General features: G+C 39.4%; 1 protein-coding gene across 2 annotated transcripts; it reads left to right on the top strand.

The window, feature by feature from the left end:
* Positions 1–1694: 1694 nt before the first annotated feature.
* tprg1 (tumor protein p63 regulated 1) lies at positions 1695–20053 on the top strand. Of its 2 annotated transcripts, none has more exons than XM_020080700.2 (6): positions 1695–1830; positions 2016–2459; positions 4522–4613; positions 7052–7228; positions 16970–17123; positions 18179–20053. In XM_020080700.2, exons 2-6 carry the CDS (start codon positions 2037–2039, stop codon positions 18371–18373), a joined length of 1041 nt encoding a protein of 346 aa, XP_019936259.2. In that variant the 5' UTR covers positions 1695–1830; positions 2016–2036; the 3' UTR covers positions 18374–20053. The 2 variants fall into 2 exon arrangements, with proteins under 2 accessions (XP_019936259.2, XP_019936258.2); XM_020080699.2 differs by having other exon boundaries at positions 1701–1830; positions 2019–2459.
* Positions 20054–27105: the final 7052 nt, after the last annotated feature.

The following is a 27105-nucleotide window of genomic DNA, read 5'->3' as shown; positions in this document are numbered from 1 at the left end:
TGGAAGAAGTCCCTGACACAGTTGTGACTGGGAACGAGTGGCTCCATAGTACGCTGTGTCAGAGAACATTAGCGCAAACGCAGATTGATGTTTAAATGGTGATGCTATTCAAGGATTTGTGGGAGGAAAAAATCTTATTTGCTTTCAATGATCTGGTTCATCCCACAATTGCTTGATTGTGCTATTGTCCAGTCGAATCATGGATACCATTCACTGGTATTTTAAGAAAAGATGTCAAGACAGGAACATAATCTTGAGAGAGGAAATTCAAAGCAAGCCAAACCTTACATAAACAGTATAAATAGTGTGTTACAGAATTCTCCAAGGTTAATCTAGGCAGCAGTTTAATGTTCTCCATATTCAGTATGCATTAAAATTCCACCCAAAAAGTTATAATCCTGCTTGAGACATAACATATAACATGGAACCTATTTGGTTAACATTTAATGTCTGTCTGTGGTTGTTAATGTTTATAAACTCATTTAGTGGTTAGGATCCATGTTTTACCCCTTAACACCGACAACAAAAACAGCAGGTACTTGTTGTTGGTACTTTAATTCATAGTTAAAGAAAAATTACACATTTGCAATTTACAAACCTTTATATATATTGAATATGTTGATTTCATCAGTATGTGCTATAAAGCCTATTCATGTCCACAGTAAGCCTCTTAGCTTTTATTTCCCATAAGCGACAATAGATTCACAAAGGAAAGTCATCAGCCTCAACAGTTCCCTTAAATTCAGTAAAGCTGTACACAAAAAAACCTAAAGACAAAGGCAAAAACGTAACCTCCTTGATGGAGGTAAATATATAGGCTGCTATGTAAAAGACACAAACAATAGTCCTATAAAGACTTTAGCTTTAGCAGTTAACAAACAGCTACGTACTTGTACATCTGTGAGACATGGAGTGTTATTTGAAGTTGAGTTCCTGGCCAGCTGACATGTCCAATATTTATGACCTCTACAATGGAATTTTAGTCTTGTCTTTTCTTGTTTTTTTCTTTATTTGTTTCTTGGCAGGATTATTCAAAACTTGGTGGGGGGATGTGGTATGGGTCAGGAAAGAACCCAAAACATCTGGATCAGGATTTTGTTTTTTAATTCTTTTAACATTGTGAGATAAGTGACTTGACTTAGATTCAGTGCCTCTGATGCATTGCTTAGCCAAGGAGGTTATCGTCATTAGGGTATGTTGTAAATTTGCAGGATTACGCAATAAATACCAAATGGATTACCACAAAAGGACGCATCCTCTTGTGATAGTGGGTCAGGGAAGAATCTATCAGGAATTTTAAAGATACTAATTTAAAATGTTTAGATAGGGCATTTGTCAAAATTGTCTTTTTCTCTTAGAATAATTCACAGATCTTTATAAACAAAACCAGGCATGTTCAGAGGATTGATATAAATAAGTGTGTGTTATTTTGTGTGGATCCAAATAAATCTGGATCTAGTGAATTTAAATGTGGTTTAATAAGAGGACTGTTAAGATCTGGTGAGGATATATATATATATATATATATCAACTATGAAGCCAAAACCTTTTCAGGTTTCACGTCCTGAAATCAACAGAAACATTCTTTTAGTTGAATGAGTTGTTTAAACCATGAAGCTAAATGCTCTACTACCCAGAGAATGAATGTCAAAGCTCAGAGCAATAAGGAGTGTGTAGTTCACGTCCTCCTGTAAATCACAGTGATGTGGAGAGGAGGACTGATGCTGCAGCTCACGCCCTCTGACAACAAACCAAACAGGAACAAGGAAGTTGTTGCACCTGTTGCTGCCTCTGACAAACTTTTAATTCCAGTGGCCTCGATCTTTGCTGGTAAGTAAATCCTCTTTATAACTTGTTATCTGTCCAATGAGTCGACACTAAGTGCTTTACTCTTGTGTTTCCTCTGAGATGTAGAAGTTTGGATTGTGAGTTGGTTTGTAGGAGAAGTGTTGACAGGATGTAGAAGCCTTCAGTCAGTACACGTCTACACATCCGTGTTGCCCACCTCTTGTCAGCAGGTGTTCAGAGGCTCCATCATGGCAGAGGCGTCCAGTGAAGAGCAGCAGCAGCCGCTCACCTTCCCCTCCAGCGGCCCGGAGGACGGTCAGGCTGCTGCCCGGACAGAGAGCACCGAGGAGCGGGGAGAGAAGGGAGAAGCGGCCCGGGCTGAGAGCACCGAGGAGCGGGGAGAGAAGGGAGAAGCGGCCCGGGCTGAGAGCACCGAGGAGCCGGGAGAGAAGGGAGAAGCGGCCCGGACAGAGAGCACCGAGGAGCGGGGAGAGAAGGGAGAAGCGGCCCGGACAGAGAGCACCGAGGAGCGGGTCGAGGCGGGAGAAGCGGCCCGGGCAGAGAGCACCGAGGAGCGGGCAGCAGGAGTGGATCTCTCGGCCAATCACGATCCCATCTCAGTGACCTTAGCTCCGGACCAGTTCAGACGGAGGAAGTTCTTCGTGTTGAGGGTAAACGAGTCAACATTTCCAGCTGCTACAAAGCAAACAGTCCAAAGGCTCAGAAATCCAACTTCACTCTACAAACCATGTGATTGTTTTATCCAGAGGTTAAATCAGGACAAACCTGTACAGTCAGTAGCAGAATGCGGCCTATCGCTGTGGAACTACTTCAAGTTTCTATTAATTGCAGCAGTATTTGGGAATTGGGTACATTTATACATTTGTACTGCCCATATTCACAAATCACAATTTGGTAACAAGGTGTGCCATCCTCTGTCCTTAACCCTCGACTGGAGTGAGAAAAAACGACTATAGTAACCCTGTTATCTGGGGCAATAACATAGAACCCTCAGAGAGAGCCGCACCTGAAGGATCCCTCCAGCGGGACGGGCGGAAGTGCAATAGATGCTTCTTGTAATGAAGCACTTAAACATGATAACAATATTTACAACATTCATGAGAAAAGAAAGTGTGTAACATAGATGGAGACGTGTATCAATGTTTTTAAGTTTTTATACAAAAGAAAACGTCTGACAGAGATGAAGGGAGCAGCAGTAACAAGTGTAATGATAGAGGTACTGGCAATAATAGTAGTATATGTGAGTAGGCATATTGTATATCTAAGCAATCTAGTTGTTATTCCACCCGTTTTCCCGTGATAACGAGATAATTTTCCTCCGTTTTCCCGTGATAACGAGAAAAATATCTCGTTATCACGAGAAAACGATCTTTGTTATATCGAGATAACGAAATAATAAAAAAAAAAAAAAAATCGATGGCCGTTCTCGGCTTCCGTAGTCTTCTCAGATGACGCACACTAATGTGTACATTATCTATAGCAAGGCATAAAGCTATTTCAGCCTGTGTCAGGCCTTGATTGAAGAGATATGTGATGCGGTGATCGGTATTCTCCTGCTCCTCTGACATTGCTACACTAAATGATGTTTCCTGCAATGATTTAATACGTTTTGTTTTCTCGAGATCTCAAATTAATTATCTCGTTATCACGGGAAAATGGAGGAAAATTATCTCGTTATCACGGGTGGAATAAAATGTATGTATGTATGACCCTATAGGGCTTCCGTAAACTAATATTAGTTTGTATCTGTGTATATCTTGTCATATAGTACCGAGAAATCACAGTTCAAGAATGTCATTCACAAGCAGTTTTTAAATGTCATAGTTTATTTTTCAGTCATGTTTATATCTTGAACACAATTATTATTCTTGTGGTGAAGTTGCATGTTGCAGCTGAATACCCCTCACCTCACCCTCCCCTTCCAAACAAGAGAACCTGTGGCAGCCTTCAGTTGTCATAAAAACTCAATACGTTTCGACTGTAATAAACATGGCGGCCCTGTGCAAGGAGGACCTTCTCCCGATTTAAATATAAAGTATTTAAATATAAAGAGCTCATTCTAGGGTCAAGAAAACAACAATTGGTACAATTTAGTGAAAACATCACTACTGTAGGGATTAATCATCACCTCTGTGGCACAGTGTGGCACAGTAAATTGAATATTATCTCAGAGGGAGTGGGTCTGTTGTATTGGAGTGCAATGGAGAGTCGGTCACACCTCCCATGTTACCAGGCTGACTCAGCACCAGGCTCAGATTACACTCAGACTGTCAGGAGTCCTTAGTGTGAACTCCTAATCTTTTTTAAGTTCTCCAACTTGGCATTGAAATAAATCTCAAAGTTCAAGGATTGAATGGCACGCTGTAAAAAGTGACTGTGTGTATGGGTAGCCTTGGTAAACAGATGCTTTCACTGTGTAATGTATTGTGTACTGAAGCTTTCTCCAGTGTCTTCAAATACCTGAGTTACTCAGATTTATACTTGGAAGCTGTGCGCGCAGCTGTCTTCATTTAGTCATTTTCATATGCCAAGGCTTCATGTTTTTGTTTATTGTTACTCTGTTTGACACGCAGACGCACTGACATTTTGTTGGAGTACCGGTCCCAGCTGCGCTTCTGCCTCAAAGATTACCCCTTAAGCTTTCTGTGTACATATTGTGATTGTCACAATGGAAAATTAGAAAGTGACACCCGTGCATTTCTGTCTCTGCAGCCTGGCACTCTGAATCAGGCCATCAAAGATGTTGAAGCTCTGGTGGATAAAGAAATAGATGGCAGCATTCACAGCATCTGGCTGATGGCAGAGTGAGTTCATGAGACCATGTTTAGCTTTGTGTTCATGTTCACATGCAGAGTAACATGTGCAAAATGAAAAGCTCGAATTAATATTAATATTCTCTCTCTTGTTGGTGATACGTGTCCCATTTGTCAACAATAGTAACACACTATTCATTTAGATTTTTTGTTTCACATATTTGTCAGCAAATTGTAATATATTTTCACACATGAACAAATCTATAGAGTATCTCATAAAGCATTATAAATTAATGTGTACAAATCAATTCACAAATGAGTTTGAAACTATTAAATGTAGGTTTATTCTTGACCCTGGAAATAGTAAATGGGGGGGGGTGTCTTTCAATGTCTTCTAAAAGCTTTCTGCATTGGAGGATATAGGGACACCAGGAGAAGCAGGGTTTGATCAGCGGTATTAAATAAGAAGCAAGGACTGTGCTAGTTGCAGCTGATAAGCTTCCAAACTTAATTTGCTCCTTCATCTCTGGCTGTTGAAAAAGGAGTGATAAAGATTTTATATGCTCGTTATGTACTGAGAGGAAGGAGCGAAGACAGCGACCGCCTGTCTTAAAGTCCACACGTGTATAATATACCGCAGAGCAGAAGCGTGATGCCTTAGCGTCGGATCCAGACGTCTTTATTAGTTAACCTCTCACTCACATATCAGTGCCCTTATCAAACCCAAAGCTCATGAGTCAAAGCAGAGGTAGTGATCTATGTGACTCGAATGCAGAGTAAAATGAAGTGACTGCAGGACATTTACCAAGTGCATTTGCAGATGTCAGGTTGCATCACTCCTGAATGAGCTTTCAGGAAACATTAAGGCTGCCCATGTGAGAATGAATAATACATCCCATTTATGCGGCTCTGTCCAACACACGTTAATGTTTGTCCTACATTTTGCCCGCTGTTATTGTTGTGGCAACAGATGGCGCTGCAGGATGTCTTGCATTAGAGGGAATTCTATGGTATTCTGTGTGCTGAGCGGTGACTAATGTCAGAGAAGCGTGAGATCTAAGAATCTGTAGTTTGTCCTTCAGAGGTAAATCACTGCAGGCCTCCGTGTTTTGTACTTAGCCCTGTGTTATAGTGTCAAGCCTGAGCGGCAGCAGTGTGTCACGCCTCCCACAGTCTGATCCAGGATCTGTGTAACACCTCTGTTCCATCAGTGACCCCAGCCAAGGTCAAACTTATTTTATTAGTACTGTCAAATCTCTTTACCCACACCTTCCCCATGAGGGGTTATTCAGTCAACTGTTTTTTATTTATTTTTTTGGTTTTGTTTTTTTGTTCTTTGCCTGCGGCTGCCAGCAGCAGTCAAGAGAGTTTCAGTTGGAGTTGGCCACGTGCACCCGGCTCAGTGGGCTGTAAGAAAGAGAGCCACACCAAGAGAATCCATGCCAAGATGAATTAGTTGTGTGTGCACAGCGGCGAGGGGGAGAGTGTGTGTGAAACGATGCTTTTTCTGACTGCTTATATGCGTTTGAGACATTTTTAGAAGCACTTTGAGGGCATAAGAGAAAGTGGATTTGTTGTTTTAAAGGTGTTTTATGTTTATTCGATTCTTCTCTTTTACTTTCTCTTGTAAATAAACTGAGGGACTTAAAAATATTTGCATGCATACTGATTGATCCAAGGGCATTTTTGGAAATTATTAAGCTTTTACGGAACATAATTGAGCAGCTTTGCCATACATATTTTTCGTCCATCCATCTATTATTTATACCACTTATCCTTTGAGGGCTGCAGGGGTACTGGAGCCAATCACAGCTGACTTTGTGTGAGAGGTAGGGTACAACCTGGACAGGTCGCCAGTGTCACAGGGCCAACATACAGAGACAACCAACTCACAACAATTCACAGTCACCTTCACACCTATAGCCAATCTGCAATTAACCTAACCCCAATCTGCATGTTTTTGGATTGTGGGAGGGTCACGGTGACCTCTTATGAGTCTGAAGAAATATGATTATTGAGTGAAACTGCACTGGTTGACTGAGGCATACAACTACAGGGCCATTATTCTAGTTACCTAGTGAATTACTGGATAGTTTAACTGTAAAACAAAGTAAAAGTTGAAGGTTGGTTGAATTTCATCGAGGGGTCCCAATCTAGAAATGTTTGAATCTGATGCTACAGTCTAAACCTAACGCTGTACTATACACAGGTACACAAATACAACCAATGAAGTCTAATCCAAAAGTCCTGTGAGAATCCTCCCTCCATTAAAGTTGTTCAGTTTTTTCACAACTGCTTTTAATGGCTCACAAGTACACTACTCATTTTAGAGGCATCAGTTTGTGTTGCATTATACCAAGAAATGTTTCCATTACTTAACCCACATTTCTTCATTGATATAAATGGGATGGACAGCACCTGCGGTAGTTTATACTCGTGTTTTTCCACTAGAGGTCTAATACAGTATCCTTGTCTATGTATTTTCTCAGGGTTGATCACTGGAACAATGAGAAGGAGCGTCTTGTTCTCATAACAGTCAACTCTCTCCTGATCTTCAAGTACGACTTTGTCATGTTAAAATGTGACCAGATCCAGAGGATCCCGCTGAACTTCGTGGACCGCATCTCTCACGGCACCTTCAGCTTCCCAAAGCGCTCCATACTCAGGTAGGTTCACTCATGTGAGTCTTTATCGTTCCTGCAGCAGTTAACAGTGGACTGATGAACCTGCAGCTTTTCTGAGGTTAACATCTTGTAATTTTTGGTGGGAAGCGACAACCAGGAAACTTGAGCTTAACAGAGATGTATTCATTGCTATTTGAACACTGTGCAAAAAAAGAATTGTATTATAGAGAAAGTCTTAGAGCTCCTGTCTCTATTTCAGTAAGTCTGCTCAAGAATTTCTCTGTAGAGTAGCTAATTAAAAAATAAAAACCCGACTTAGAGAATTACAAATATTAGCCCCAATTATCTGCTCCCTGCTCTAATTTTGCTTCACAAAAGGAAGTTTCTCTCTGAAATAAATCCCTTTGTCTGATGATTAACATTAAGCTCTGCCACAAAATCTGCCTAGTCACATTTTTTTCTAGGTTTCCAAACTTTTTTTAAGTATTGTATCATACAACACGTCTTTATGTAACAAACTTATTGAGAAATTTGAAGATGTCATGAAAAATGCAAGACGAAGCCTTTTTCATTGAATTTCAAAGATTGCAAGAGTATGAATGATTTACTAAAAAGTAGTCACAGTGATTTGTATTGTCAGTGAGAAAAGTGACAGGAAGCAGAGGGCATCGATCACAAAGCTGCGTGGTGGTGAGGGGGATACATGCAGAGGATCAGTTCAGGGTAGACGGGATCAACCAGGGACACGTGGAACAGCAGAAGTAAAACAGGGATGGCAGCAAGACGAGTGTGCAGAGAGGTTTTTCGGGGGTAAGGAGTGCATAGCTGTCACTTGGAGCTGTCACTTAACTGATTAGTGGCAAAATTAATGTAGTCCTTTCATCTAAACCTTTTAAAGACGGCTCAGGGGATACCAAACCAACTAAAACTAATTTGATGAATAAAACGTAATGTGCTGTGAAGAGCTTAGAGAGCGCAGCCTTTATTGGAGGCTTTATCTCTGCACATTACGTTAAATTATACATAAAACGCTTGTGAAAGCCACCCGGGAGTCAAACAGTAAAGAGACGGTTTCAAATAAGAAAAACCAGAGCCTCAAACATTTCCTCTTTCTGTCTTCATCTTCACCGCTCCCTCCCTCTTTCTACCAGTCTTCCTCTCTGTCTCTCCCTCAGGAAGTGTCTTCCTTTTTTCGTCTAGGTCATTCTGTCTTATTTCTGGCAGACAGTGATCAGTGAGTGCATGTACATATGAAAATGAATACTCGCTGCCACTGTAACCGTACACAAAACTTTGTTTCCTCATCACTTAATCACAGTGAGAGGACAGTGCTGAAAGTCGGGCTGAGGAAATTTATCAGTTACATTCATTTTTCAAAACCACTCGTAGTGTGGAGTTCTGGAGGACCACAAGTGTCACTCAAATGGTAATAAAGCATTTCATTAATGCATTTCACAATTTATTATAATTAATCTACATACTTAAAAATAAAACAATGAACAAATATAACTATATAAGAAAGCAATTTATTATTTGATATTTTATTAGAAAAAGATTATTAAAATAGTTTACAAATTAAATATGAATCCATGAATGGTTTACAAAGGGTTTACAAAAATGTATGATTAAACAGAAAGATACATTTATGAATACATTGTGAATTTATAAAATGTATTTGATAATACAGAAATAGATAACTTAATTCAGAAACTGAATTTTTTTAAGAGATTGAAAACATTTCCCCATATAGTTTGACCACAGTAAGCTAATGTAAATGGAAAGTCAAAACAATGAGCTATAAGAAGTTTAAATGTTCTTAAAAGAAATAGGGGACCTGCGGTGTGGATGATAATTATCTGTGGGTTGGTCACTACCAGGGGCCCTTTCCAGATATTAATAAGTCATGTGATCTATTTTTAATACAAAAGCATTGATTTAAGTCATTTAAACTGACTTTAGAGGTGAACTGATCCTCTCACTTATTCAACAAGAAAGTGAATAAGTGTATTTGCCAAACAGTTAAAAACCTTCTTTACACTCTAGTTATCCGTGTGTATGTATTTCATATATAAAGGATGCTGTTTGATTGACAGTTGAAGTAAAAAGGCAGCAATTAAAAGCTTTTAATATAAAAACGTCTTCAGATATCAGTGATCCCTACAGCACAGTTAAGCACTGAACTCTGGATAATCTCCAACATTCTCTGGAGGGGCTGTATGTGTAAATCTACAAAACATCTCACCACATCATCATTTAGACTCTAACGACTGGTGTAATGTGTAGCAAGAGTTAAGTGCACACATTCATGTTCAAGATGTAAAGAAAACATTACACTCAGTAAGTAAGACTTGTGTGTGCACCACCTGTGCACCTGTTTAAAGTGGAACTATTTTTCTCATTTCTAGCTCCATGTTTTATTCTGTGAATCCACTTGAGTAATGCAGGATTCACAGAGGAAACCAAGTGCTTATTTATCTCTGGGCTGAGTTTTTCCGCCCCTGGTATTAAACATACAATACTTGAGAGAAGACAAAGACAAAAAATAAATACAATAAAGGGGGGAAAAAAATCACTTATCACATACAGAACTATTATATATCTATTAGTTAACCTGATAAAAAGCTTTGTATCTCTCCTCCCAGGCATCCTCCAGACTACTGGCTGATATAACTACATACAGGATACGCTGATTTGAGCTGTCACAGTAATGACACTTGTCTTGAGTGTGAGATAGCTGCTGTTGATTTGTTGATTGATTTGTCCGCCGACAGTTGTCATCTGACCACTTGATGTCAGTGTGCACCCTTGGTAGTGAGGGTTCAAGACAGCAGCACGCCACATCACATTTCTTCATCAGTTTGACGTTGTCACGGATGTTTCTGATTCTCTGCAGCTAGAGAGCCTGTTCACTGTGTCGCCTGCAACAAATAAGACGCCGTCACAGTCACTGCATTAAAAGAGCTTTCTTTCTTTCTCCGCACCGTGGCAGTTAATTGCAGTAGATGTTGCATAATCATTTTTTATGTTCTCCCACATTCTCTTTTTCTGTAGCAGCTACTGCTCGTAGAGCTTTGTTTTTCAGCTTATTTTGCAGTGATTTCCTACATTTTATTGCTGTTAGATCAAAGTTAAGTGTTTTTGAAATCACCACAGGCCACCACAGCTGCTGATTATAGCATATTAGTATGTTATATCAGAAGTAATGTAATTAAACTTATGTGATTGAGACTGAAAGCACTCTCATGAATGTCTGACCCTGGTGTTCCCAGACCATCACAACAAATAATATCAATCTCCCTCTGTAGAGCGTCTTACTTGGCGTCAGTTGCCTCGTCTGTGCCCAAAATTTTGATGATGCCAATAAAGGGTGTTCGGGGAGAGTCTGTATTTTTAGTCCTGATGATTTTTGTTTTCATCACACATTCTCCAGGTAGAAGCAAAAAAAAAACAAAGTATATTCGACATCTGTGGGGAAAGATGTGTTTTAAGTGCCTTCTTTCCAAACTGTCTAGACAAACTAATTACCCAGAACATCAGCTATATTTTTTATTCCTGTCTGAAAAAGCTGGGTGTGGAGGCTTAAAGAAGCCTCGCTAGAGGTTGCTTCAGTAACTGTTGTAAAAAATATATATATTTATGAAGGCTGGAAATAATCCCAGCACTGCTCTCCTCTGTGTCTCTCATCTGATTGGGTGGAGGGTTTTCTTCTGAGCAAGGCCTCAGAGGGAATCATGCCTTATTTAGCTCCCCACCTTCAGCTTCTTAAAACAGTTTAATTAACTTGAATATCCTCCTGACTCTGTCAATTGATATGCTGACACAAGTGAGCTCCTTCATTTTTAATGTTGTTTGAGTAGGGTGCAAAATCTGTAGTTTGAGTCCCTCAAACGTGCTTTTAAAAGTCATCCTCCTCTCATTCTGCAATGTTTCTGACCACACCTGTACAAAACAAAGCAGCTAACACATTCAAACAGCAGAGGGCAGTCAGTAAGTGAGATCATACACATGACATCTCACCACATGATCCTTTACACTGTCAAAGCTGGTGTAAGAGTGTAATGCACATATCTAAGTTTAAGGTGTAAAGAAAACATTTACTCAGCAAGTAAAACAACCACCTGTTGTCTTTAAAGTGGAACTATTATTCTCATTTCTAGCTCTATATTTTTACTTTGGGTCTTCACTTGAGTATCTTCGCAGGATTCACAGATCAAACCAAGTCCTTATATAACTCAAACTGCCTATAGCGATATGCAGCCTCTGACAGAAACAGGAAATATTAACTCAGGCCTCCTTAAAAGCTCACCTGTAATCTGACTGGCTGAACATCCAGGAAGCTGCCGTCTCATCCTCTCACCGACGTGGAGGCTCTGAAAGTTGTAAAACTGTGAAATTATGTGAAAGAACATAATTGATTTAAAATGGCAACTTCTCTAATCCATCCGTACATGTCCACGACTGAATCTGATCCTGAATATGAGGGAGGAAAGCACAAACATTAGCAAAACAAAAATTACAGCAGATCGCTGTTCGTCTCTATCTACCAACCCAGTCTTTCAAACATAATCTGTATGTATCATTTTTATAAATCCCCCTGTTAAAGGTAGGGTTGTTTCTGAAACACTTTTTTATCATATTTGTTCAAATCTTTCAAGACCCAAAAGAAATCAAAAGTCACCTGCTTCATACTGTTTAGTACAGGTATGTTTTTGACGTATTCATATTTAAAAAATAGTGCTGGTAGTAGCAGCTCTGCTGCAGAACTGCCAGTGTGAACAACAGACAACTGTGACAGGCAGCAGAACTGCGGTGCAGCTGTTCCGTGGCACAACCGCAGCCAGTGTGACCCGGGCATGACACCTGAGCTTTTGTCTCACAACAATTACGTCTACACAAATAATGTTGTTGCCCCTCTCTGTTTGTTTGTTGGCTGGTTTGTTTATTTGTTAGCAGGATTACCTAAAAAACCTACTGAACAGATTACCATGGTGGAAGGAAGGATGAATGGCTAAGAGAGAACTCATATCAAATTTGGCTTAGATCTGAACAAAGAGATAAGCCTTTTTATTTACATTTTCACCAATTTCCCAGGGAATAATTCATGGAACTTGGGATATGCAGCTGACTGATATGAGTGTGTGCAATATGGCGTAGCTTGGTTGAATTTAATGGGTCTGTCAGTCCTCGACGGAGGGTTGTACCTTTATTTAATACTTTGAAGTACTGGGTATTTGTTTTTAAAGGCTTCCACTGCACAGAATGTAAATTCTAAACTCAAACTGTACTTAGTACAGTCATTGTCTAATTTACTTGTAGTACATTGTAGTACAATCACACTAATTTGATTGCAATGATAATGTGCTTGTATGTCATGTCTGTTTGTTAGTTTGAGTGTTATTGTGATCTTGTAACCATTTTATTTATTCATTCATATGTTTGTACTTATACTAAACTGTGTCCAGGGACACCTGGAAGAGTTGTTGTTGCCATGGTAACTACTAGTGAGGATCCAAATAAACAACAAACCACATAGGCCTCCATTGCATATTGACACCAGGGACTGGCATTGTACAGTCTATATGTAGCACGGTATATGAGCAACATGAATGATTCTCAATGATTCTGAATTCTTTTTTTTCTTCTAAAACACAAAATGCAAAATACATCTATCCATGCAAAGAGAGGAGAGAGAGAAGTGGGTTTGAATTCTCTCACGAAATCAAGTCTTTATATCACCAGAACACAGCATCGCCCAATATATCGTAGCTGTACCTATAGCATGAGTCCTTAAACCCAGCAGGAAAAAAGAAAACCTCACATCTCCAAAACAAAGCATAGATCAAGAGCAAGCAGGCTGCTCCCAGGACATACAGCATAAATGAATCAACACCAGTGGATTTATAATGTTCGAGGCATGCTGCTGTAAATTCATCCACCTTGGGAGCATCTTCCAGCTTGTGGATGTGCTTTTTCAAGGAGGAAATATCTCAACAGCCTGCAGCTATGCTATCACAGCTTTTGCATCATAACATTGGAGTAACTGTATTTTTTTCGGTTTCTGACGCTGCCTGAGCGGCTTTCTCATCAATAATGTAAATATCTTTTTGAGCTGGAATATCATAAAACTGTTTCTAACAGGTGATCTAAACTCTTTGTCTTTGTTTCTGGAGCCAAAACTCCACCCTCGTCTTTTTTATGAGCCTTTCACATTTTTTATGAAACCCTGTTGGATGGATACATGTATGGTGGCTGACAAACCTGCAGGCTCTATTGAGCAATCAGAGCAGATTTGTTTGTTCGCTCTGAGACAATGTGGGACACTTGCCATGACAACTGCAGCTGGGCTTGATATTTATCTTTTCTGTTGACTTGCGAGTCTGAAGCACTTGAAGTCCCAGAGAGTAATTTTTTGTCACTTGCCCCTGAGCTCAGAATACAGTGTTTCTCCTCTGCACATGTGCGTTTTTTGATAAACACTGTGGACTAAGTTATTTAAGTGTTAAACTTATTAATGACAAAACTCAGGTGTTGTCTGCTTGTGCTCTTTCTGTTTTTTCGTGACTGTGTGGAAGTGAGGCGCAGTGAAAGTACCAACCCCAGCTCTGCCACATAAACACAGTGAAGACTTCCAAGGCCTCTGGCAGCAAAGCCCAGCCCTGCCTTGCCTGTTTGGGCCGGTCCCGCTCCCAGTGATAGCTTACCTGTGGAATTTGCCAAAGCTTTTTTATATCCCCATGTATACAAGGGCAATAGCTGTGTGCACTTACAAAGGACAATGTGTACCAACGTAACCCAACCATCCTCACTCGCTTTTGCTGAAATATAATCAGTCTTTAGTCGGGTCTTTGCTTTTGTACCAGGTTTTTTCTTTTCTTCCTCCATGCATAACATTTACTCTGGAGGAGGCACAAAATGTTCAGCAGCAGCATTGTCATTTTTAAAATGCTTGTGTAAACAGGGCTAGATGATTGCATTATGATGCAGCCCCTCCCTGGGACTGTGACATATCAATAGCTCCACCACTATTGTTTAGCCTCCGGTGTTTAATTCTGGTTGGCAGGAAGTGCTGTTGCACAAGCAATGTGGTAAAATGAGCACATCAGCATGACAGATCATTAATGATATGTCACACCTCGATTGGGAAATGGCCTGTGTGCCGATTTCTTTATCTAACTTTCTTCATAGTTACCTTTTTTTTGTAAACCACCACGTACATGATGGATAAAACATTGCACAGTTACATTTTTTTACTCCTTTCACGCTGACAGCTAATGGTATTAGTCATAGCTGTTGACAGATTCACAAAAATCATAATAAGATACACTGTTTGCGTAACTTTTAACATGCACACTGGCAAACAGGGTATTGTTTGTTGTTGGTTGTTGGTTGTGATTGTGGTTGTGTGTACTTGGAAGTGTATCTCCAGATGAACACATTTTCCTAGATAACCTCGTAAATAAATAGAGAGACAATCTAAAGTTCATTTCAGTCTTTGATTCCTCCTCATGTGATGCCAAATGATAAGTGACATTATGAAGGGTCACAATGAAGAAAAGGATGTCATGGTATGTTTTCATTCTAAAACCAAGTAGGATATTTTTTGATGTCATGATATCACTATGAAAACAGAAAATTATGTAATATATTTTAGAAATTCATTCACTTTTGACCAGTAAAATTGGAGACTACGGCTATATATTAACCACTCGTTGTCATATGGTAAAAATGACATCACGATTACCATTTTAAAAAGTCCGCTTATTTGCAGCACACAAGGGCAGGGTATGCAAAGTATGACTTTTGCATCCTTAATGTAATTAAACTACTGTAACAGCATCAGCTGTGTTGTACTGTTTGTGATAACGTCAGACTGAGGAGAAAAACCTGCCTCTCTGGTTTTTCCAGGCCACTTTCATGAATGAGGAATGATAGTTTTTTACCCGCTCTATCAGGTGATGATCAGCCTGTCTGAACTCCACCATGAAGTTAGTATTGATAAAGTTACACAGACCAGGGTATTTAAATGTACATAATCCCAATATAACTGTTCGTTTCAATGGAAGACATATTGCACAGATCAAAGTTAAATAGTGGACGTTAAGTCCAGTGCAACAACAAGCAACAAGGTTGAGCGATATTGTTATAAAGAAGGCTTGGGGCTAATTCTTTTTTGTTGTCGATTAGCTTACTGATTTATGATTTTTACAATGTCCAAGTGCCCAATGTGATGTCCTCATATTGTTTGTTTGTCATATTGCAGGTAATTTCAAGATTGAGTAATACAATCTTAATTTGCCTAGTATTTTGCCTTTTACCTGTAAAAGTATGAAAATTGGCATCAACCTCATGTGTGCATTGTGTTTAGTGTAATTAGTAAATATTTACATGCTTAACATTAGCATTCAGTATTAATATAAGAATTGTAGCACAGTGATATTAGCATTTAGCTCAAACTAGCCATTCAAATGAATCTTAGTCTGGTTTCCACAAACTGCATGTCAGTGAAATTGACTGGAACATTTGTACACATGTTTTTGATAATAATATGTGTTTTTAGATTTTGCTGTGAAATTATTTTACTTGATGTTTAAGAGGTTTTTCTTTCTATTTCCATCTCCATTTTCTCTATTACATTAGCTCATGTTTATTGGACTTCTCTTTAGGAAGATCTGTCCTACAAAGATATGCAGTGCATGGTGTTTTAAACTCTCTTTGACCCTCTACCTTTTCAAAAGGAACAAAGATACCGTATTTAACCCATATATTATAGTCTTAGAGGTATGCAAGGCCTAGATCACCTTCAATGGACAAACAGAGAATTGTAAAGATCTTCACAGCATGTTCAAGATCAACACCAACATGATTTCAAAGATGGGATCTCTGAGTGTGTGGTGGTCTGTTTGCTTTCAGTCTTCTGAGGTTTCATTAGCTGAGAAAAGATATGACCTCAGGGCATTTTCATTAAAACCTATGGTATTTACAGACTAAAGAAAGAACAGCAGAAGAAAGAGAATATAAGAGAGTATGATGAACACACTGTAAATTACCTCTAAGCCTGGTAAACATGAGATTGCCCTCACATTAAGTATTTGCCCTGAGGACAGATTAGTGGCATTTTTTTTTAAATTATTCTAACATTGTTACCATGGAGCTAACAGGTCTGGTAATTCCCCTTTAGGGAAATAATGTGAACTGATGTTAAAACCATGAAAGAAATATAATGGTATATTAAGGGGTATTCATTTCATATCAGGAATTACGCTTTTCTATTTTTGCATACCGGTACAATTCTGCATGGTGCTGCATAAGTTCTTAAGGTCAACAGTTGGCGATGGCAGAAACTGCTAATTTTTAGCTTTAGTTTTCCCCCTGATAATCAGTTAATCTCAATACTGACTCTCAATTAGTTTCTCACATCATCAACAAGATATGCAGATTAAAAGTTATATTTTTTCAATTACAGAATACAGACACATAATTTAGGCAAAACTAGACCCTAAGTAGAGAGTATATCTCAGGTTTTGCATACAAAAAAATGCAGCATAATCATCACTTAAGAAACACCTCTCAGATGTACAACAGTAGTGTATGTGGCCAGAGAGAAAGAACACAATTATATTCAGTCCTTTGTACCTGATTCTCAATGGAAAACAAAACATTACATTGCTGTTAGAAAATGTTGATGTGATGACAACATTAACGGCAGAAGCTGAGGTTTTATCACAAAGTTGAGTGGAATGTGTCACTGGCAGTGTGATACTCACAGTGTTTTGATGTGTTCAGGAGAGAAGGGGAGGGGGTGCGAGTCTTCTGGGACCGGCTGAGAGAGCCCTCCTTCACCTCCAGGTGGAACCCCTTTGCCACTGACTACCCTTTCAACACCTTCACCTACCACCCTGTGAGGAACACAGATGACATGTTTACTGCGCTCTGCGACGTAAGTTGATGGTTGTGATTTTATTTATAGATGCACAGTGTAATTAAAGTGAAAGGAATTTGATTTGTGATGCTCCTGGTGCTGAAAAAAACAGTTCCTAGTTAGTCAAACACCACTAACCTATAACCAACCAGAGAATGAAGCCACATCAGTACAGTCGAGTGCTCAAAGCAAATTCCAGACTGAAACGTTGCCACGGGCTTTTGCCTGCAATGCACAATATGGCCAAGAATCATAAAGGTGGAGGAAGGTAAAGGTTGCCACTTCAAAGACATGGCCCCAACGTACACTGGCAAGATAAGTTATAAGCATCAAGTGACAAAATGTATAGTTACATTGATATGATATGACGTCTATCTGTATGTGAGGTGTTGAGTCATAGAGCTCTTCAATTGACTATGATGTATTTTAACTTCAGTTGTTTGTCTCATGTCTTAAGTTTTCCACCTAAAACAGTTTCACAACATAAATAATAAACCCATTTACCACAACTTGTTTTGTAATTTGTAAATACTAAAACAGTTTGGTTTCTGATTCATACAGAGTCATTATACATGACATACATTATGCACATTTCAGTGACTGTACATTGAGGTTGACTGGCAGCTGAAAAGCAGACTGCCACTGACCACCTGCATGAAAAGTAAAAGGAATCACCTAATTCATCCTCTGGTGACCATTAGTGTCTGTCCAACATTTCTATCTGATAGCTGTTGAGATATTACCACCCCTGACCTGTCAACTGAGACTGGCTCCAGCCCTCCCATGATCCTCAAACAATAAGCAGTATGGGTGGATGGATGGAGATTGATCTTGATTGAGTGTGATCAGTTACCAAGAAACAAGTTTAATCATTTGATTGAATGGTGCTTGACAAGATGTTTGATTGAAGATTGACTCACATTGAAATAAGCAGTTTTTAGTGTAAGACTTGATTCCCAGAGAACATAAGTAAAGTTTCACCCTAAATCAAGGGTGTGAGAACTTCCTCCTGGAAATAAATAATAATAGTGTTTTCTGACAAATGTCTGATCATCCTCTCTTCTTGTTGACAGATCCACAACTTTCGTGTGCAGCTCCTGCATGCAGCACAGAAAGCCCATGCCATAAAGCCCGTTCCTGGGAAGGCCAATGGTGTCCTGGTCTTGAATCAGCACATCCACATTGAGGCCTATGTCGGCCTTATGTCTTTACTGGGAAACCAGAACAAACTGGGCTACTGCATGGCTCGAGGAAATATTGGCTTCTAAACATAATCATATAATTTATTGCTGTTTTGAATTCACGTTGATACTTTCGTTTACAGAGAATTCATTATTCTTGAAGGATTGACCAAAGATTTTTTTCTGTATTCAAGTTTGCTTTTGTTTCACGTTGAAGCCTGGCTTCTCAGGATGAGGTGTATGAGGTATAAACAACTGTGTGATCTCCCCCACTGCTTATTACCAGTGTGTGGTGTCTGAGCACTCACAAATATCCACATTTCAACACCGCTCTTCACTGGATGACGGATCTCCCGCTGCTCTCAAGGAGCTTTGTATTTGCTCCTCAGTGATATGGTAATTCAACTCTTTTGCAACGGGACTCCTTTCTTCCTCCCCCAGTGTCTCTGCTAAAAGCTCATTCCCATGCCATTCAGCCCCTTAGAGATTCACTGAAGCACGAGGGCACATTTGTCAGTTTATCATTTGTAGTGTATTTTTACAGTGCACACAGTGCTGGAATTTCCCTTTGATTTGTGTGTTTACTGTGTGTCATTCTGCCTTGTTTAGTATCATGTGTTTGTCTTGTAAGCCTGCCCCTGACATGAAAACATAAGCCGACATATTTTGTTCTCTTGTTCCTTTTTTTGTTATAAAAAGATGTGCTGTTTTTGTATGCAGGTTCCTATGTGCTTGATTAGTGTATTATTACATTAATACCTTGTTCTTACAAAAGAAGAATTCATACTAGTTGAAATGTTAACCTGCCGGTGACCTTTGACCCTTCTGCAAGGCCACAATTTGTGACCATACAAAGAGTATCCATACCTGACCTGAGTAACATCATCACTTATGTAGAGTTATTGTATTATATTAACAGTTTGTCCTGGTTGGTATGGTCACATGTAGTTACTACCTTCTTTGTTTAGTGGTTTTAATATGAAGCAGCAGCAGTAGAACATGTTGAGTTTGCATTAGCAGTATTTTAACAGTTCTTATAACCATCAATGTGATAAGATCTACGTAAAATAACAGAAATTGTCTTTGAGAAAAATGCATTCAGTGTTTACTTTGACTTTGTAGTTTGGCCTATCTACTAACATGGTGGAGGCGGGATTGATATGGCAGCCAGCCACCAGGGGACAAACAAGACCCTTTAGCTTTAGTTTTGGGGAGCAGTCATGGCGTCCATCTATACAGTCTATGAATATGTATTATCAGAATCAGAATCAGAAGTACTTGTAGGGAAATTCAAATGTTACAGAGCCCCTGAGAAAGAGGTTAAAGAGCAAAAGCAGGTATAAACATAGCCGTATAAAATATATAATCTGTTTACGCTGTAAACCCTCCTTCCTTAACCTCGCACAGATCATTGGAGTTGTGAAAGTCCTCTCATCCATCATGTCTCAGCATGAAATGGATCATGTGTATGTCAAATGACTCTAAATAAGATAATGTGATTATACTTCTGCCTTCTCAAGTCGTGTCTTAAGGGACCTAAAGAAGTGACCTTAGTTTGTCAGATCATTTGATGTGCTGATGCAGGACTTAAAGAGTTCCACTTGGCTCTCTCTCTGCTTTGAGACAGACAAGGTTCACAGCCACCTCCATCATTAACTGATATTCGACTTCATGTCTGAGGGAGTACTGAGCCTCACAGCTTTTTAGATTATTCATCATTTCATCATCAGTAACTGAATCAATAAAGAAGCAAAATACGCCACTGAACATTATCCAAGGTTCATTTTTCAAGTCATCCTCTAATCCCTGGTAGGAGGCAGCGGTGATCATATTAAGATGTTGTAGATGTGACTGTGTTTCTATGTAATGTAATGATCTCACAGCAGTCAGTATAGTGAAGGAATAACTGGAAGTTGGTATGTTGGGGTTATAGATAAGGTGCATAGAAAGGTAATCAGGATTTTTAAACTTGGTGCCATTACATTTAAGTGTTTATCTGGTGATTATTTTCCTTTCTTTAACTTTGGGAGGGGGTGTTTTTCAACATGGTAATTTCTCTCTTGATTAAATTAATCTGACATGTTAAGGCGACTGATGAGTTATATCCAATTATTTTGGTGCAGATCCAAGTAAAAATGTGGATCTAGTGAATTTAAATGTGTTTTCATATGGAGAGCCCTGATGAAGGTTATGTTTTCACTTTGTCTGTCAGGTATTACTCAATATAAATACATTGAATGACTTTTGAAAAACAATAATGCTATAAGCTTATAACAATAAGCTTCAGAGATAAATAGCCCACAGTGAAATGCAGTGTTGTTTGAATGACAAGAGTGAAACAGCCCGCAGTATTCAGTCTCTTCAGGGAATCTTGTCAGGAAACCAGACTCAGTTTGCCCCAAGAACAGTGTCCCAGGTATACATGCAGCTGTTTCCACGTGGTAAAGTATATGGTTAAGTTCAGCACCTTTCGTATCGTGTATCATAACCTTAGGGTTTGAAGGGGTTAACACGCTTCCTCCCAGAGTGAGGATGTGTCTCTCATCCTGGATCAAGTACTGCTCTGGCCTGGAGCGAAGGACCTCATCCATATTTCTGCTGCTCCAGTTGTAAAAGATGTTCAGACCACAGGATTAACTGTCAGATAAATGAGAATTTGCAGCTTAGAGTTTCACATGTGGGTCAACTGATGATTCAAAGGGATGAAAAATGTCTACGTGTATTTATTTTGATTGGTTTCCATGGATTACATTTATGGCTGCAATCGTTGTATTCTTTAATTGTCATGACTTTATCTTAGCTGCAGGTAAAGTGGTTACTAAAAAACAGTGTGCAGTAACATGACAATGAATGCTTCAATCACGGTCATGTCACAAACCATTTAAAATAATGGAGGACTTCCGAAGATAATAATAATGTAATATTTGTGTTTATGCTGTTCGCATGATGCTCCGTACGAGTCCTGTCATGTTTAAAGTGGACTTTAATGGAGCTCCAATTGTATTTTCCTCTTGTTTTCTGTCAGCCTCTATTTTTGTAACCGTTAAGAGTATGTAGCATCTAGATGTGATGAGACTTGCTTTTAATGTCAGGATGCAGGATAAATATGGACCAGTGTGTGTGCAGATGTGCGTGCAGGTTTGGTGTGTTGTCTTGTACGATCCACCTCTGTCCTCAGATGCTCCTGCTTTGCATTAGAGATCATTATGTTCAGCCCTCAAGGTTTAACTGAATTAAAGCTCTGATTTGCTCTTAAGATTGCAAGCACAGTCAGTAAAGTGCTCAAGAGTGACTACCGAGACACGAGGGGTGTGCAGGGACTATTCGTTCAATATACATAATGAATTAACAGACATAATAAACATTATTGTAGGGAACCTGGGTTTCAAAGACATGTGGAAAACTTTTCATCACAGAATGACAGTCAGATACATTTTAGATATGCAGTAGAACATTTACACTGTAAAACATAAAGATTCTTCTAGTCAAAAAGAGTTGTGTAGTTCCCTTTAGTTCCTGTGTTAAAGCTCTGCAGCTATACTTCAGAATTATTCCTCCTGAGTCCTCCTCAAACAGTTCTACAATATATTGTTACTTTTTATTGTGTGTGTGCTGGAGGTGTGCAGAGCTTGTTATAAACAGTCTATGGTGCAGAGAGAAGTTAGAACACTGTGTTCATCCTACCTGGTTTTTCTGCAGTGAAGATATTATAGTCTTCATAATGCATCACAAAATACATTGCAGAGCACTGCACTTTCTCTGGAAATGTACTAATGACATTCCAAGGGTGATGTCGAAGATGAAGGATTTGCGAGATATGCGTTTCTAACAGACAGACATTTGTGGAATTGGTATGTAAATGAGTGAACTTCCATGATTCATCTTAAAGTTTATAAAAGAAGTGAACACTAACATTGGAAGTTAGTTTGGCTGCTAAAGACAGCTGCAGTCAGGAGATAATACCCTGTTGGTTTGTCACTTAAAATGAACACATTACATTAAACAGTGATTTTATTTATTTAGTGATAAATTAAGATTAAGTTAGTGATAACACATGATTTATTTTGAGAATATAACAGGATGAGATTATACAATGTAGTGGCAGTATGAGGGATATATGTTTATCGCTTTTGAAATATCAATATAACAGAATACTTACTGCAGCTTATAACACATATATGTGTAGTATGTCCAGATTCTTGTCTAAATCATATGATGGAACAAAATGAGGAGCCATTTTATGAGTGTGATTTTACTGGTGAATCTCAGTGATCAAACCTTTTTTTACGTGCTGCACTGAAGCGTATATCACTGCTTTGTCAAAGAGAAGCACACAGACTCACAAGATAAATGACTTTCAAAGCTAATGATTGCATTCCTGTGTGCAAAGGTAAGTTAACGCCCCGGGCTAGATAATATGGCTTTCTTTTCACTCCCAATTATTTTCCACCAGTAGAACATCAAACTGATCAACTGGCAGTTTGCCGCCATGGACTGACACATTCACAGTTTAGACAGATTATATCAACCAGAGTGTGTTTGAATCGTGATGACATATGAAAATGTCTTCTTGTTTCCATTACTCAGTCCGAACACAAACAAAACAGGATGTTTATGAAAACAGTTTTCAGTTAGTAATCAGGAAATTAGCTAGTCAACGTGAGACTTTTCGGAAAAGACATCATGAAGAGGTTCTTTTGGAGGTCAAGGTCACATGAGGTCACAGCGGAAGTCTCTTATGTCTGGCTCGACAGGTCCAAGTGGTTATTTAGCTTGATTGTGATGTGAGATGATTTCCGCACTGCCCCGAAGTGGAATGCGATCAGGAAAGTGAGAGGTTTAAAAACTGCCCATCAGTGCCTGTGACCCCGGATGGCCCCGGCTAACAACCAGAGCTGCCTGGGATGCTTGGGGCGAGTAACATAAGACAAATTCTGCGAGACACTCTTGCAATCCTGGTGTGGCACGCAGACTTCTCATCTCTCTGAAATACCTTCAAAGCCCTCATAGATATGCCAGCTTGGATACCAGGCTTCTTTTCACAGGTCATGCAACCTCAAGTCGCCATTTCCATTTCTGCGACATGTGTGTTGCTTGTTTGTTTGGTAAACATGTTACACCTGTCAGAGGAATGCTGGTTGCTAACGGGCCAAGTCCAACACCATTTATTATCCTCTGTGTGGCACTTTCCCCTTCTTCTCGCCTCCCTCGCTCTTCCATCTGTTGCCCTCGCAACAGTGAATGCAGTAAGTGTGAAGGAGTGAATGTGTGAGGAAAAGCGTGTGCGTGTGGATGGGTTGGTGTGCACGTGTGCACAGAGGCTACTGGGTTGTTGTCTGGATCGCTGCAATGTAATGGAGACAGAGACTCTGTTTTTATTTATCCATGCCCCAGCTGTCACTGTTGTGTCTGGAGTGTGTTCGCTGAACTCAGGGCTGTGGGACACTTGGAGATCTGTCAAGTCCACTGACCCTCCCAACCACATAGAATGTTACAGCCCTGAACACACCCTGGATTCTTGTTACAGAAAACAAAAGCTGAGACAGACGACTTTCAGGAAATGTGCAACCTTTACCTGACTCTCCTTCCCTTAAATTTATAGTGTACAGAGCAGCAAAAACTGAGGTTAATTCAGAATTCATTTCATTTTTATATGATCAATAAATGTGGAATCATCTGTCAATGTTACCTTACTATGTAAAGTGCCTTGAGATAAAATATGATTTGGTGCAGCACAAACTGAATTGAAATGAATTGAAGCAACAACGGCCAGAATAGAAATATTACATTTAAACACGTTGGATGACAAACTTCGTCTCTATATTTAACATGTTTTTACTACTCACAGAGAACTATCACACCAACTCTCTAAACGTATCAGAAAACTATTGCCTTTAAAAGCTAAAACAACTAAAAAGAGTAAATTATTTTATTAGATTCAAATGAACATTAAGTAACATTAATGGAAACTAATATATAAGCATATTAACAAAATAATGTTAGGGCTGGTTGAGATGGAGATTTGAACTATATGGGCAGTTTAAACACTTAAAACAAGATATATTATAGATTGATATATTTTGTAAATTATATCTACTTTTTGTATTGAATCTGCACATTAACTTATAACCAAAGCTGTCTAAAGTGTAGGATATCTGTATTATTAGAAGCAGAAAATAGAAAAAGAAAATTAGTGATGTACTTTTGACAGCAAAGGTCCTTTATGCACGAATTGGTTTTATTCAAAGGTACAGAATAAAAACCCATATGGTCATTTCAGGTTGGAAGATAAATGCACGTATGATCATGTTTGGCCACCAGGAGGCAGATAGCTTAGCTTAGCATAGTTCAGCATAAAGATGGGAAACATCAGGGAAACTCTCGCTCAGGTTGTGGTTTTGCGAAGTCTTCGTGATGACCTCGTGTTTTCTTCCTGGAACACTAAATATTTTACTTTGGACCATGCAGGCTAACTGTTTTCTGTGTTTATGCTAAGCTAAGGTAAACGTGGTTTTATCTCTTGTTTTGACTCAGGCAAGAAAGCAGTAGCAAAGAATATTCATCTTTACCAAAATTTCAAAGGTGAGTTAAGTCAGAAGATATTTTGTCATTGCAGTACATCAGCAGATGGGAGACATTGACCCTTCTCGAGAGTTCTGTTCTTACACATGTAGACATTTGCTTTGATGTAAATGAAATAGTTCCACATGATGTGTGATTATGTTTTAAAGCTGCTGAGGGCTCATCTGCAAACAGATTGTGTTTAGCCCTGAGGGGTAATTTCTTTTCACAAGTCAGTCAGTGTAAAAATACATTTTTTTAAAAGCTTGTAAACAGTAACTATTGATTAAAACATTTGAGACACGGAGAGAAAAAGTCTCCTCTTGTACAAATGATGTATAAAAGTTCTGGATATTAGTCTTTCTACACAGAGTACAGTCTATTACTATTACCTACAGTGAATAAGGCTTACCACAGTGTGTCAATAATTATATTATAAATGTCAAGTTTCAAATAAAAGTTGCTGACTGAGCTGCAGTTCTAGTCTGTACATGCTGGTTGTGCAACGATGAAAATCACCATACTGGCACGTATTCAACATCAGACAAGTCACTGAATGGATGATGGCTGCATTCTCTGCCATATTTCCCCTGTCAGACAGTGTATGTGGGAGAATCTGTGTTGCCATGTCAGTCATCCAGCTCCTTGTTTTAGGATGCCCCCATTAGACGCTGGGCCGACGCTCAGCAGTGCCGAGGCTAAGCACCGATGACAAGCTGCTGGAAAGGCTGCGGTGAAGAAGAATGAGCAGAGTCTGCACGGGGACTGGCCTGGGCCTCAGATACGAACACACACACACACACACACACACACACACACACTAAACCAGCAGTCGTGTTCAAGTCCAAATACACATACACAACATTGCTGTTTGCAGTCTGATGCCCATGATTAGATTTTACTTCAGCAGTAGAAAGCATTGTTCGATTTATGTTGTTGGAGTTTACACTGGTTTGTCATTAGTTCGAGTCCATGGTGAATTTCATTGTGTTCAGTTTTGACTTGAGCATTTAACATTCACTTTGTTGCCAGAAGGGGGAAACAGCTGTCTGCCTTCTCTCTACATACAGAGAGTCTAGGCAGCCATAGGATGAGCACTATTCCAACAGTACAATTTAATGCTGTTTGGTTATTCGTGTGGTTTGGACTGTTTATTGAAAGGTTAATCGCATGCGATGTGCCGTGGTAATTTTTTTAAGATTTGGAACTGAGAGCGATCAGATGAGTGTTCTATGAATGCTCTACAGTTTTGACTCTGCCAGATCCACTGATGGGTCTGGGTTTAAAACTTCTTGTTGTTCAGCCATTTGGGCTGCCATAAATGTCAATATTTATTTAGTCATGCCATAAAACTTTAATGCTCATAAACACCAACAACCACTGCATTTTTGATTTATTCTTGCCATGGAAAATAACTGAAACTTAACTGAAACTTTTGGTTTAAATCACACTACTGATGGTTCATTGATATTACAGAAAGCATTCGACTTAAGTTTTTTTTATTTGACTGTTGTAACTTTCTTGCTTATTAGACATGAACCATTAGAACTGAAACCAATAGTTTATCTTAACATTCCTCAAAATGCTAAACATTCCTAAGTTCCACCTTCTCAAACAAGAACACACTGTTGTACCTTCTATAGCTAAACCATCAGAGTTTAATTCTACTTTCAACACTCCTTCCATGACCTGATCATGTTTTTTTCTCTCTGCATTTTGTAACTCTAACAAATGAGAATCTGAAAAACTCAGAAATACAAAACCATTCTTAAACCCAGCCTGTCTGTGTGAAAACATACCACACATGAGCCTTATGTCAAAATAGTGTTATTATCCTTTAAGAATGTTAATCACACTGGTCTGAGCATTGGCCATTTCTGCCTCAAGGGCCTGTTTTCTCAGCAAGTGTTGCAGTTTATGAGTGAGGTTAAAATGTCAGTCTGAGCCCTGGTTAAAGACAGCGCTCCTTTAACTGTCCCCCAGCGTGACCTCCGGCACTGGAGGGAAGAATGTGATGGCTTGACGCTAAGTGAGCGCCCCAGCTCTCCCTCCCCTCTGACCCTCTCCGCTCGGCCGGCGCAACGGCAGCAACCCCTGTGTCCCCAGCAACCTCCTCACAGTTTGCAAATACAGTATGTCTTTGATATGGCTGGCATGTTGTACGCAGATGTCCCAGTGGTGGGAGATAAATTTGAGAGCAAGGAGATGTCAGGCTGGCAACAGCTGTGGGCTACAATTTCACCAGATGTCCGCCATTG

The sequence above is a fragment of the Paralichthys olivaceus genome, chromosome 3 (assembly GCF_024713975.1).
Source record: "Paralichthys olivaceus isolate ysfri-2021 chromosome 3, ASM2471397v2, whole genome shotgun sequence".
Lineage (NCBI taxonomy): Eukaryota > Metazoa > Chordata > Actinopteri > Pleuronectiformes > Paralichthyidae > Paralichthys > Paralichthys olivaceus.
Note: the sequence above shows the minus strand (reverse complement) of the source record. Positions and strands in the feature narration are given on the sequence as shown.

Coding starts and splice junctions, on each gene's coding strand:
- tprg1 (XM_020080700.2), top strand. CDS start 2,037: ATGGCAGAGGCGTCCAGTGAAGAGCAGCAGCAGCCGCTCACCTTCCCC. Junction 4,614..7,051: donor AGCATCTGGCTGATGGCAGA/GTGAGTTCATGA, acceptor GTATTTTCTCAG/GGTTGATCACTGGAACAATG. Junction 7,229..16,969: donor CCAAAGCGCTCCATACTCAG/GTAGGTTCACTC, acceptor TGATGTGTTCAG/GAGAGAAGGGGAGGGGGTGC.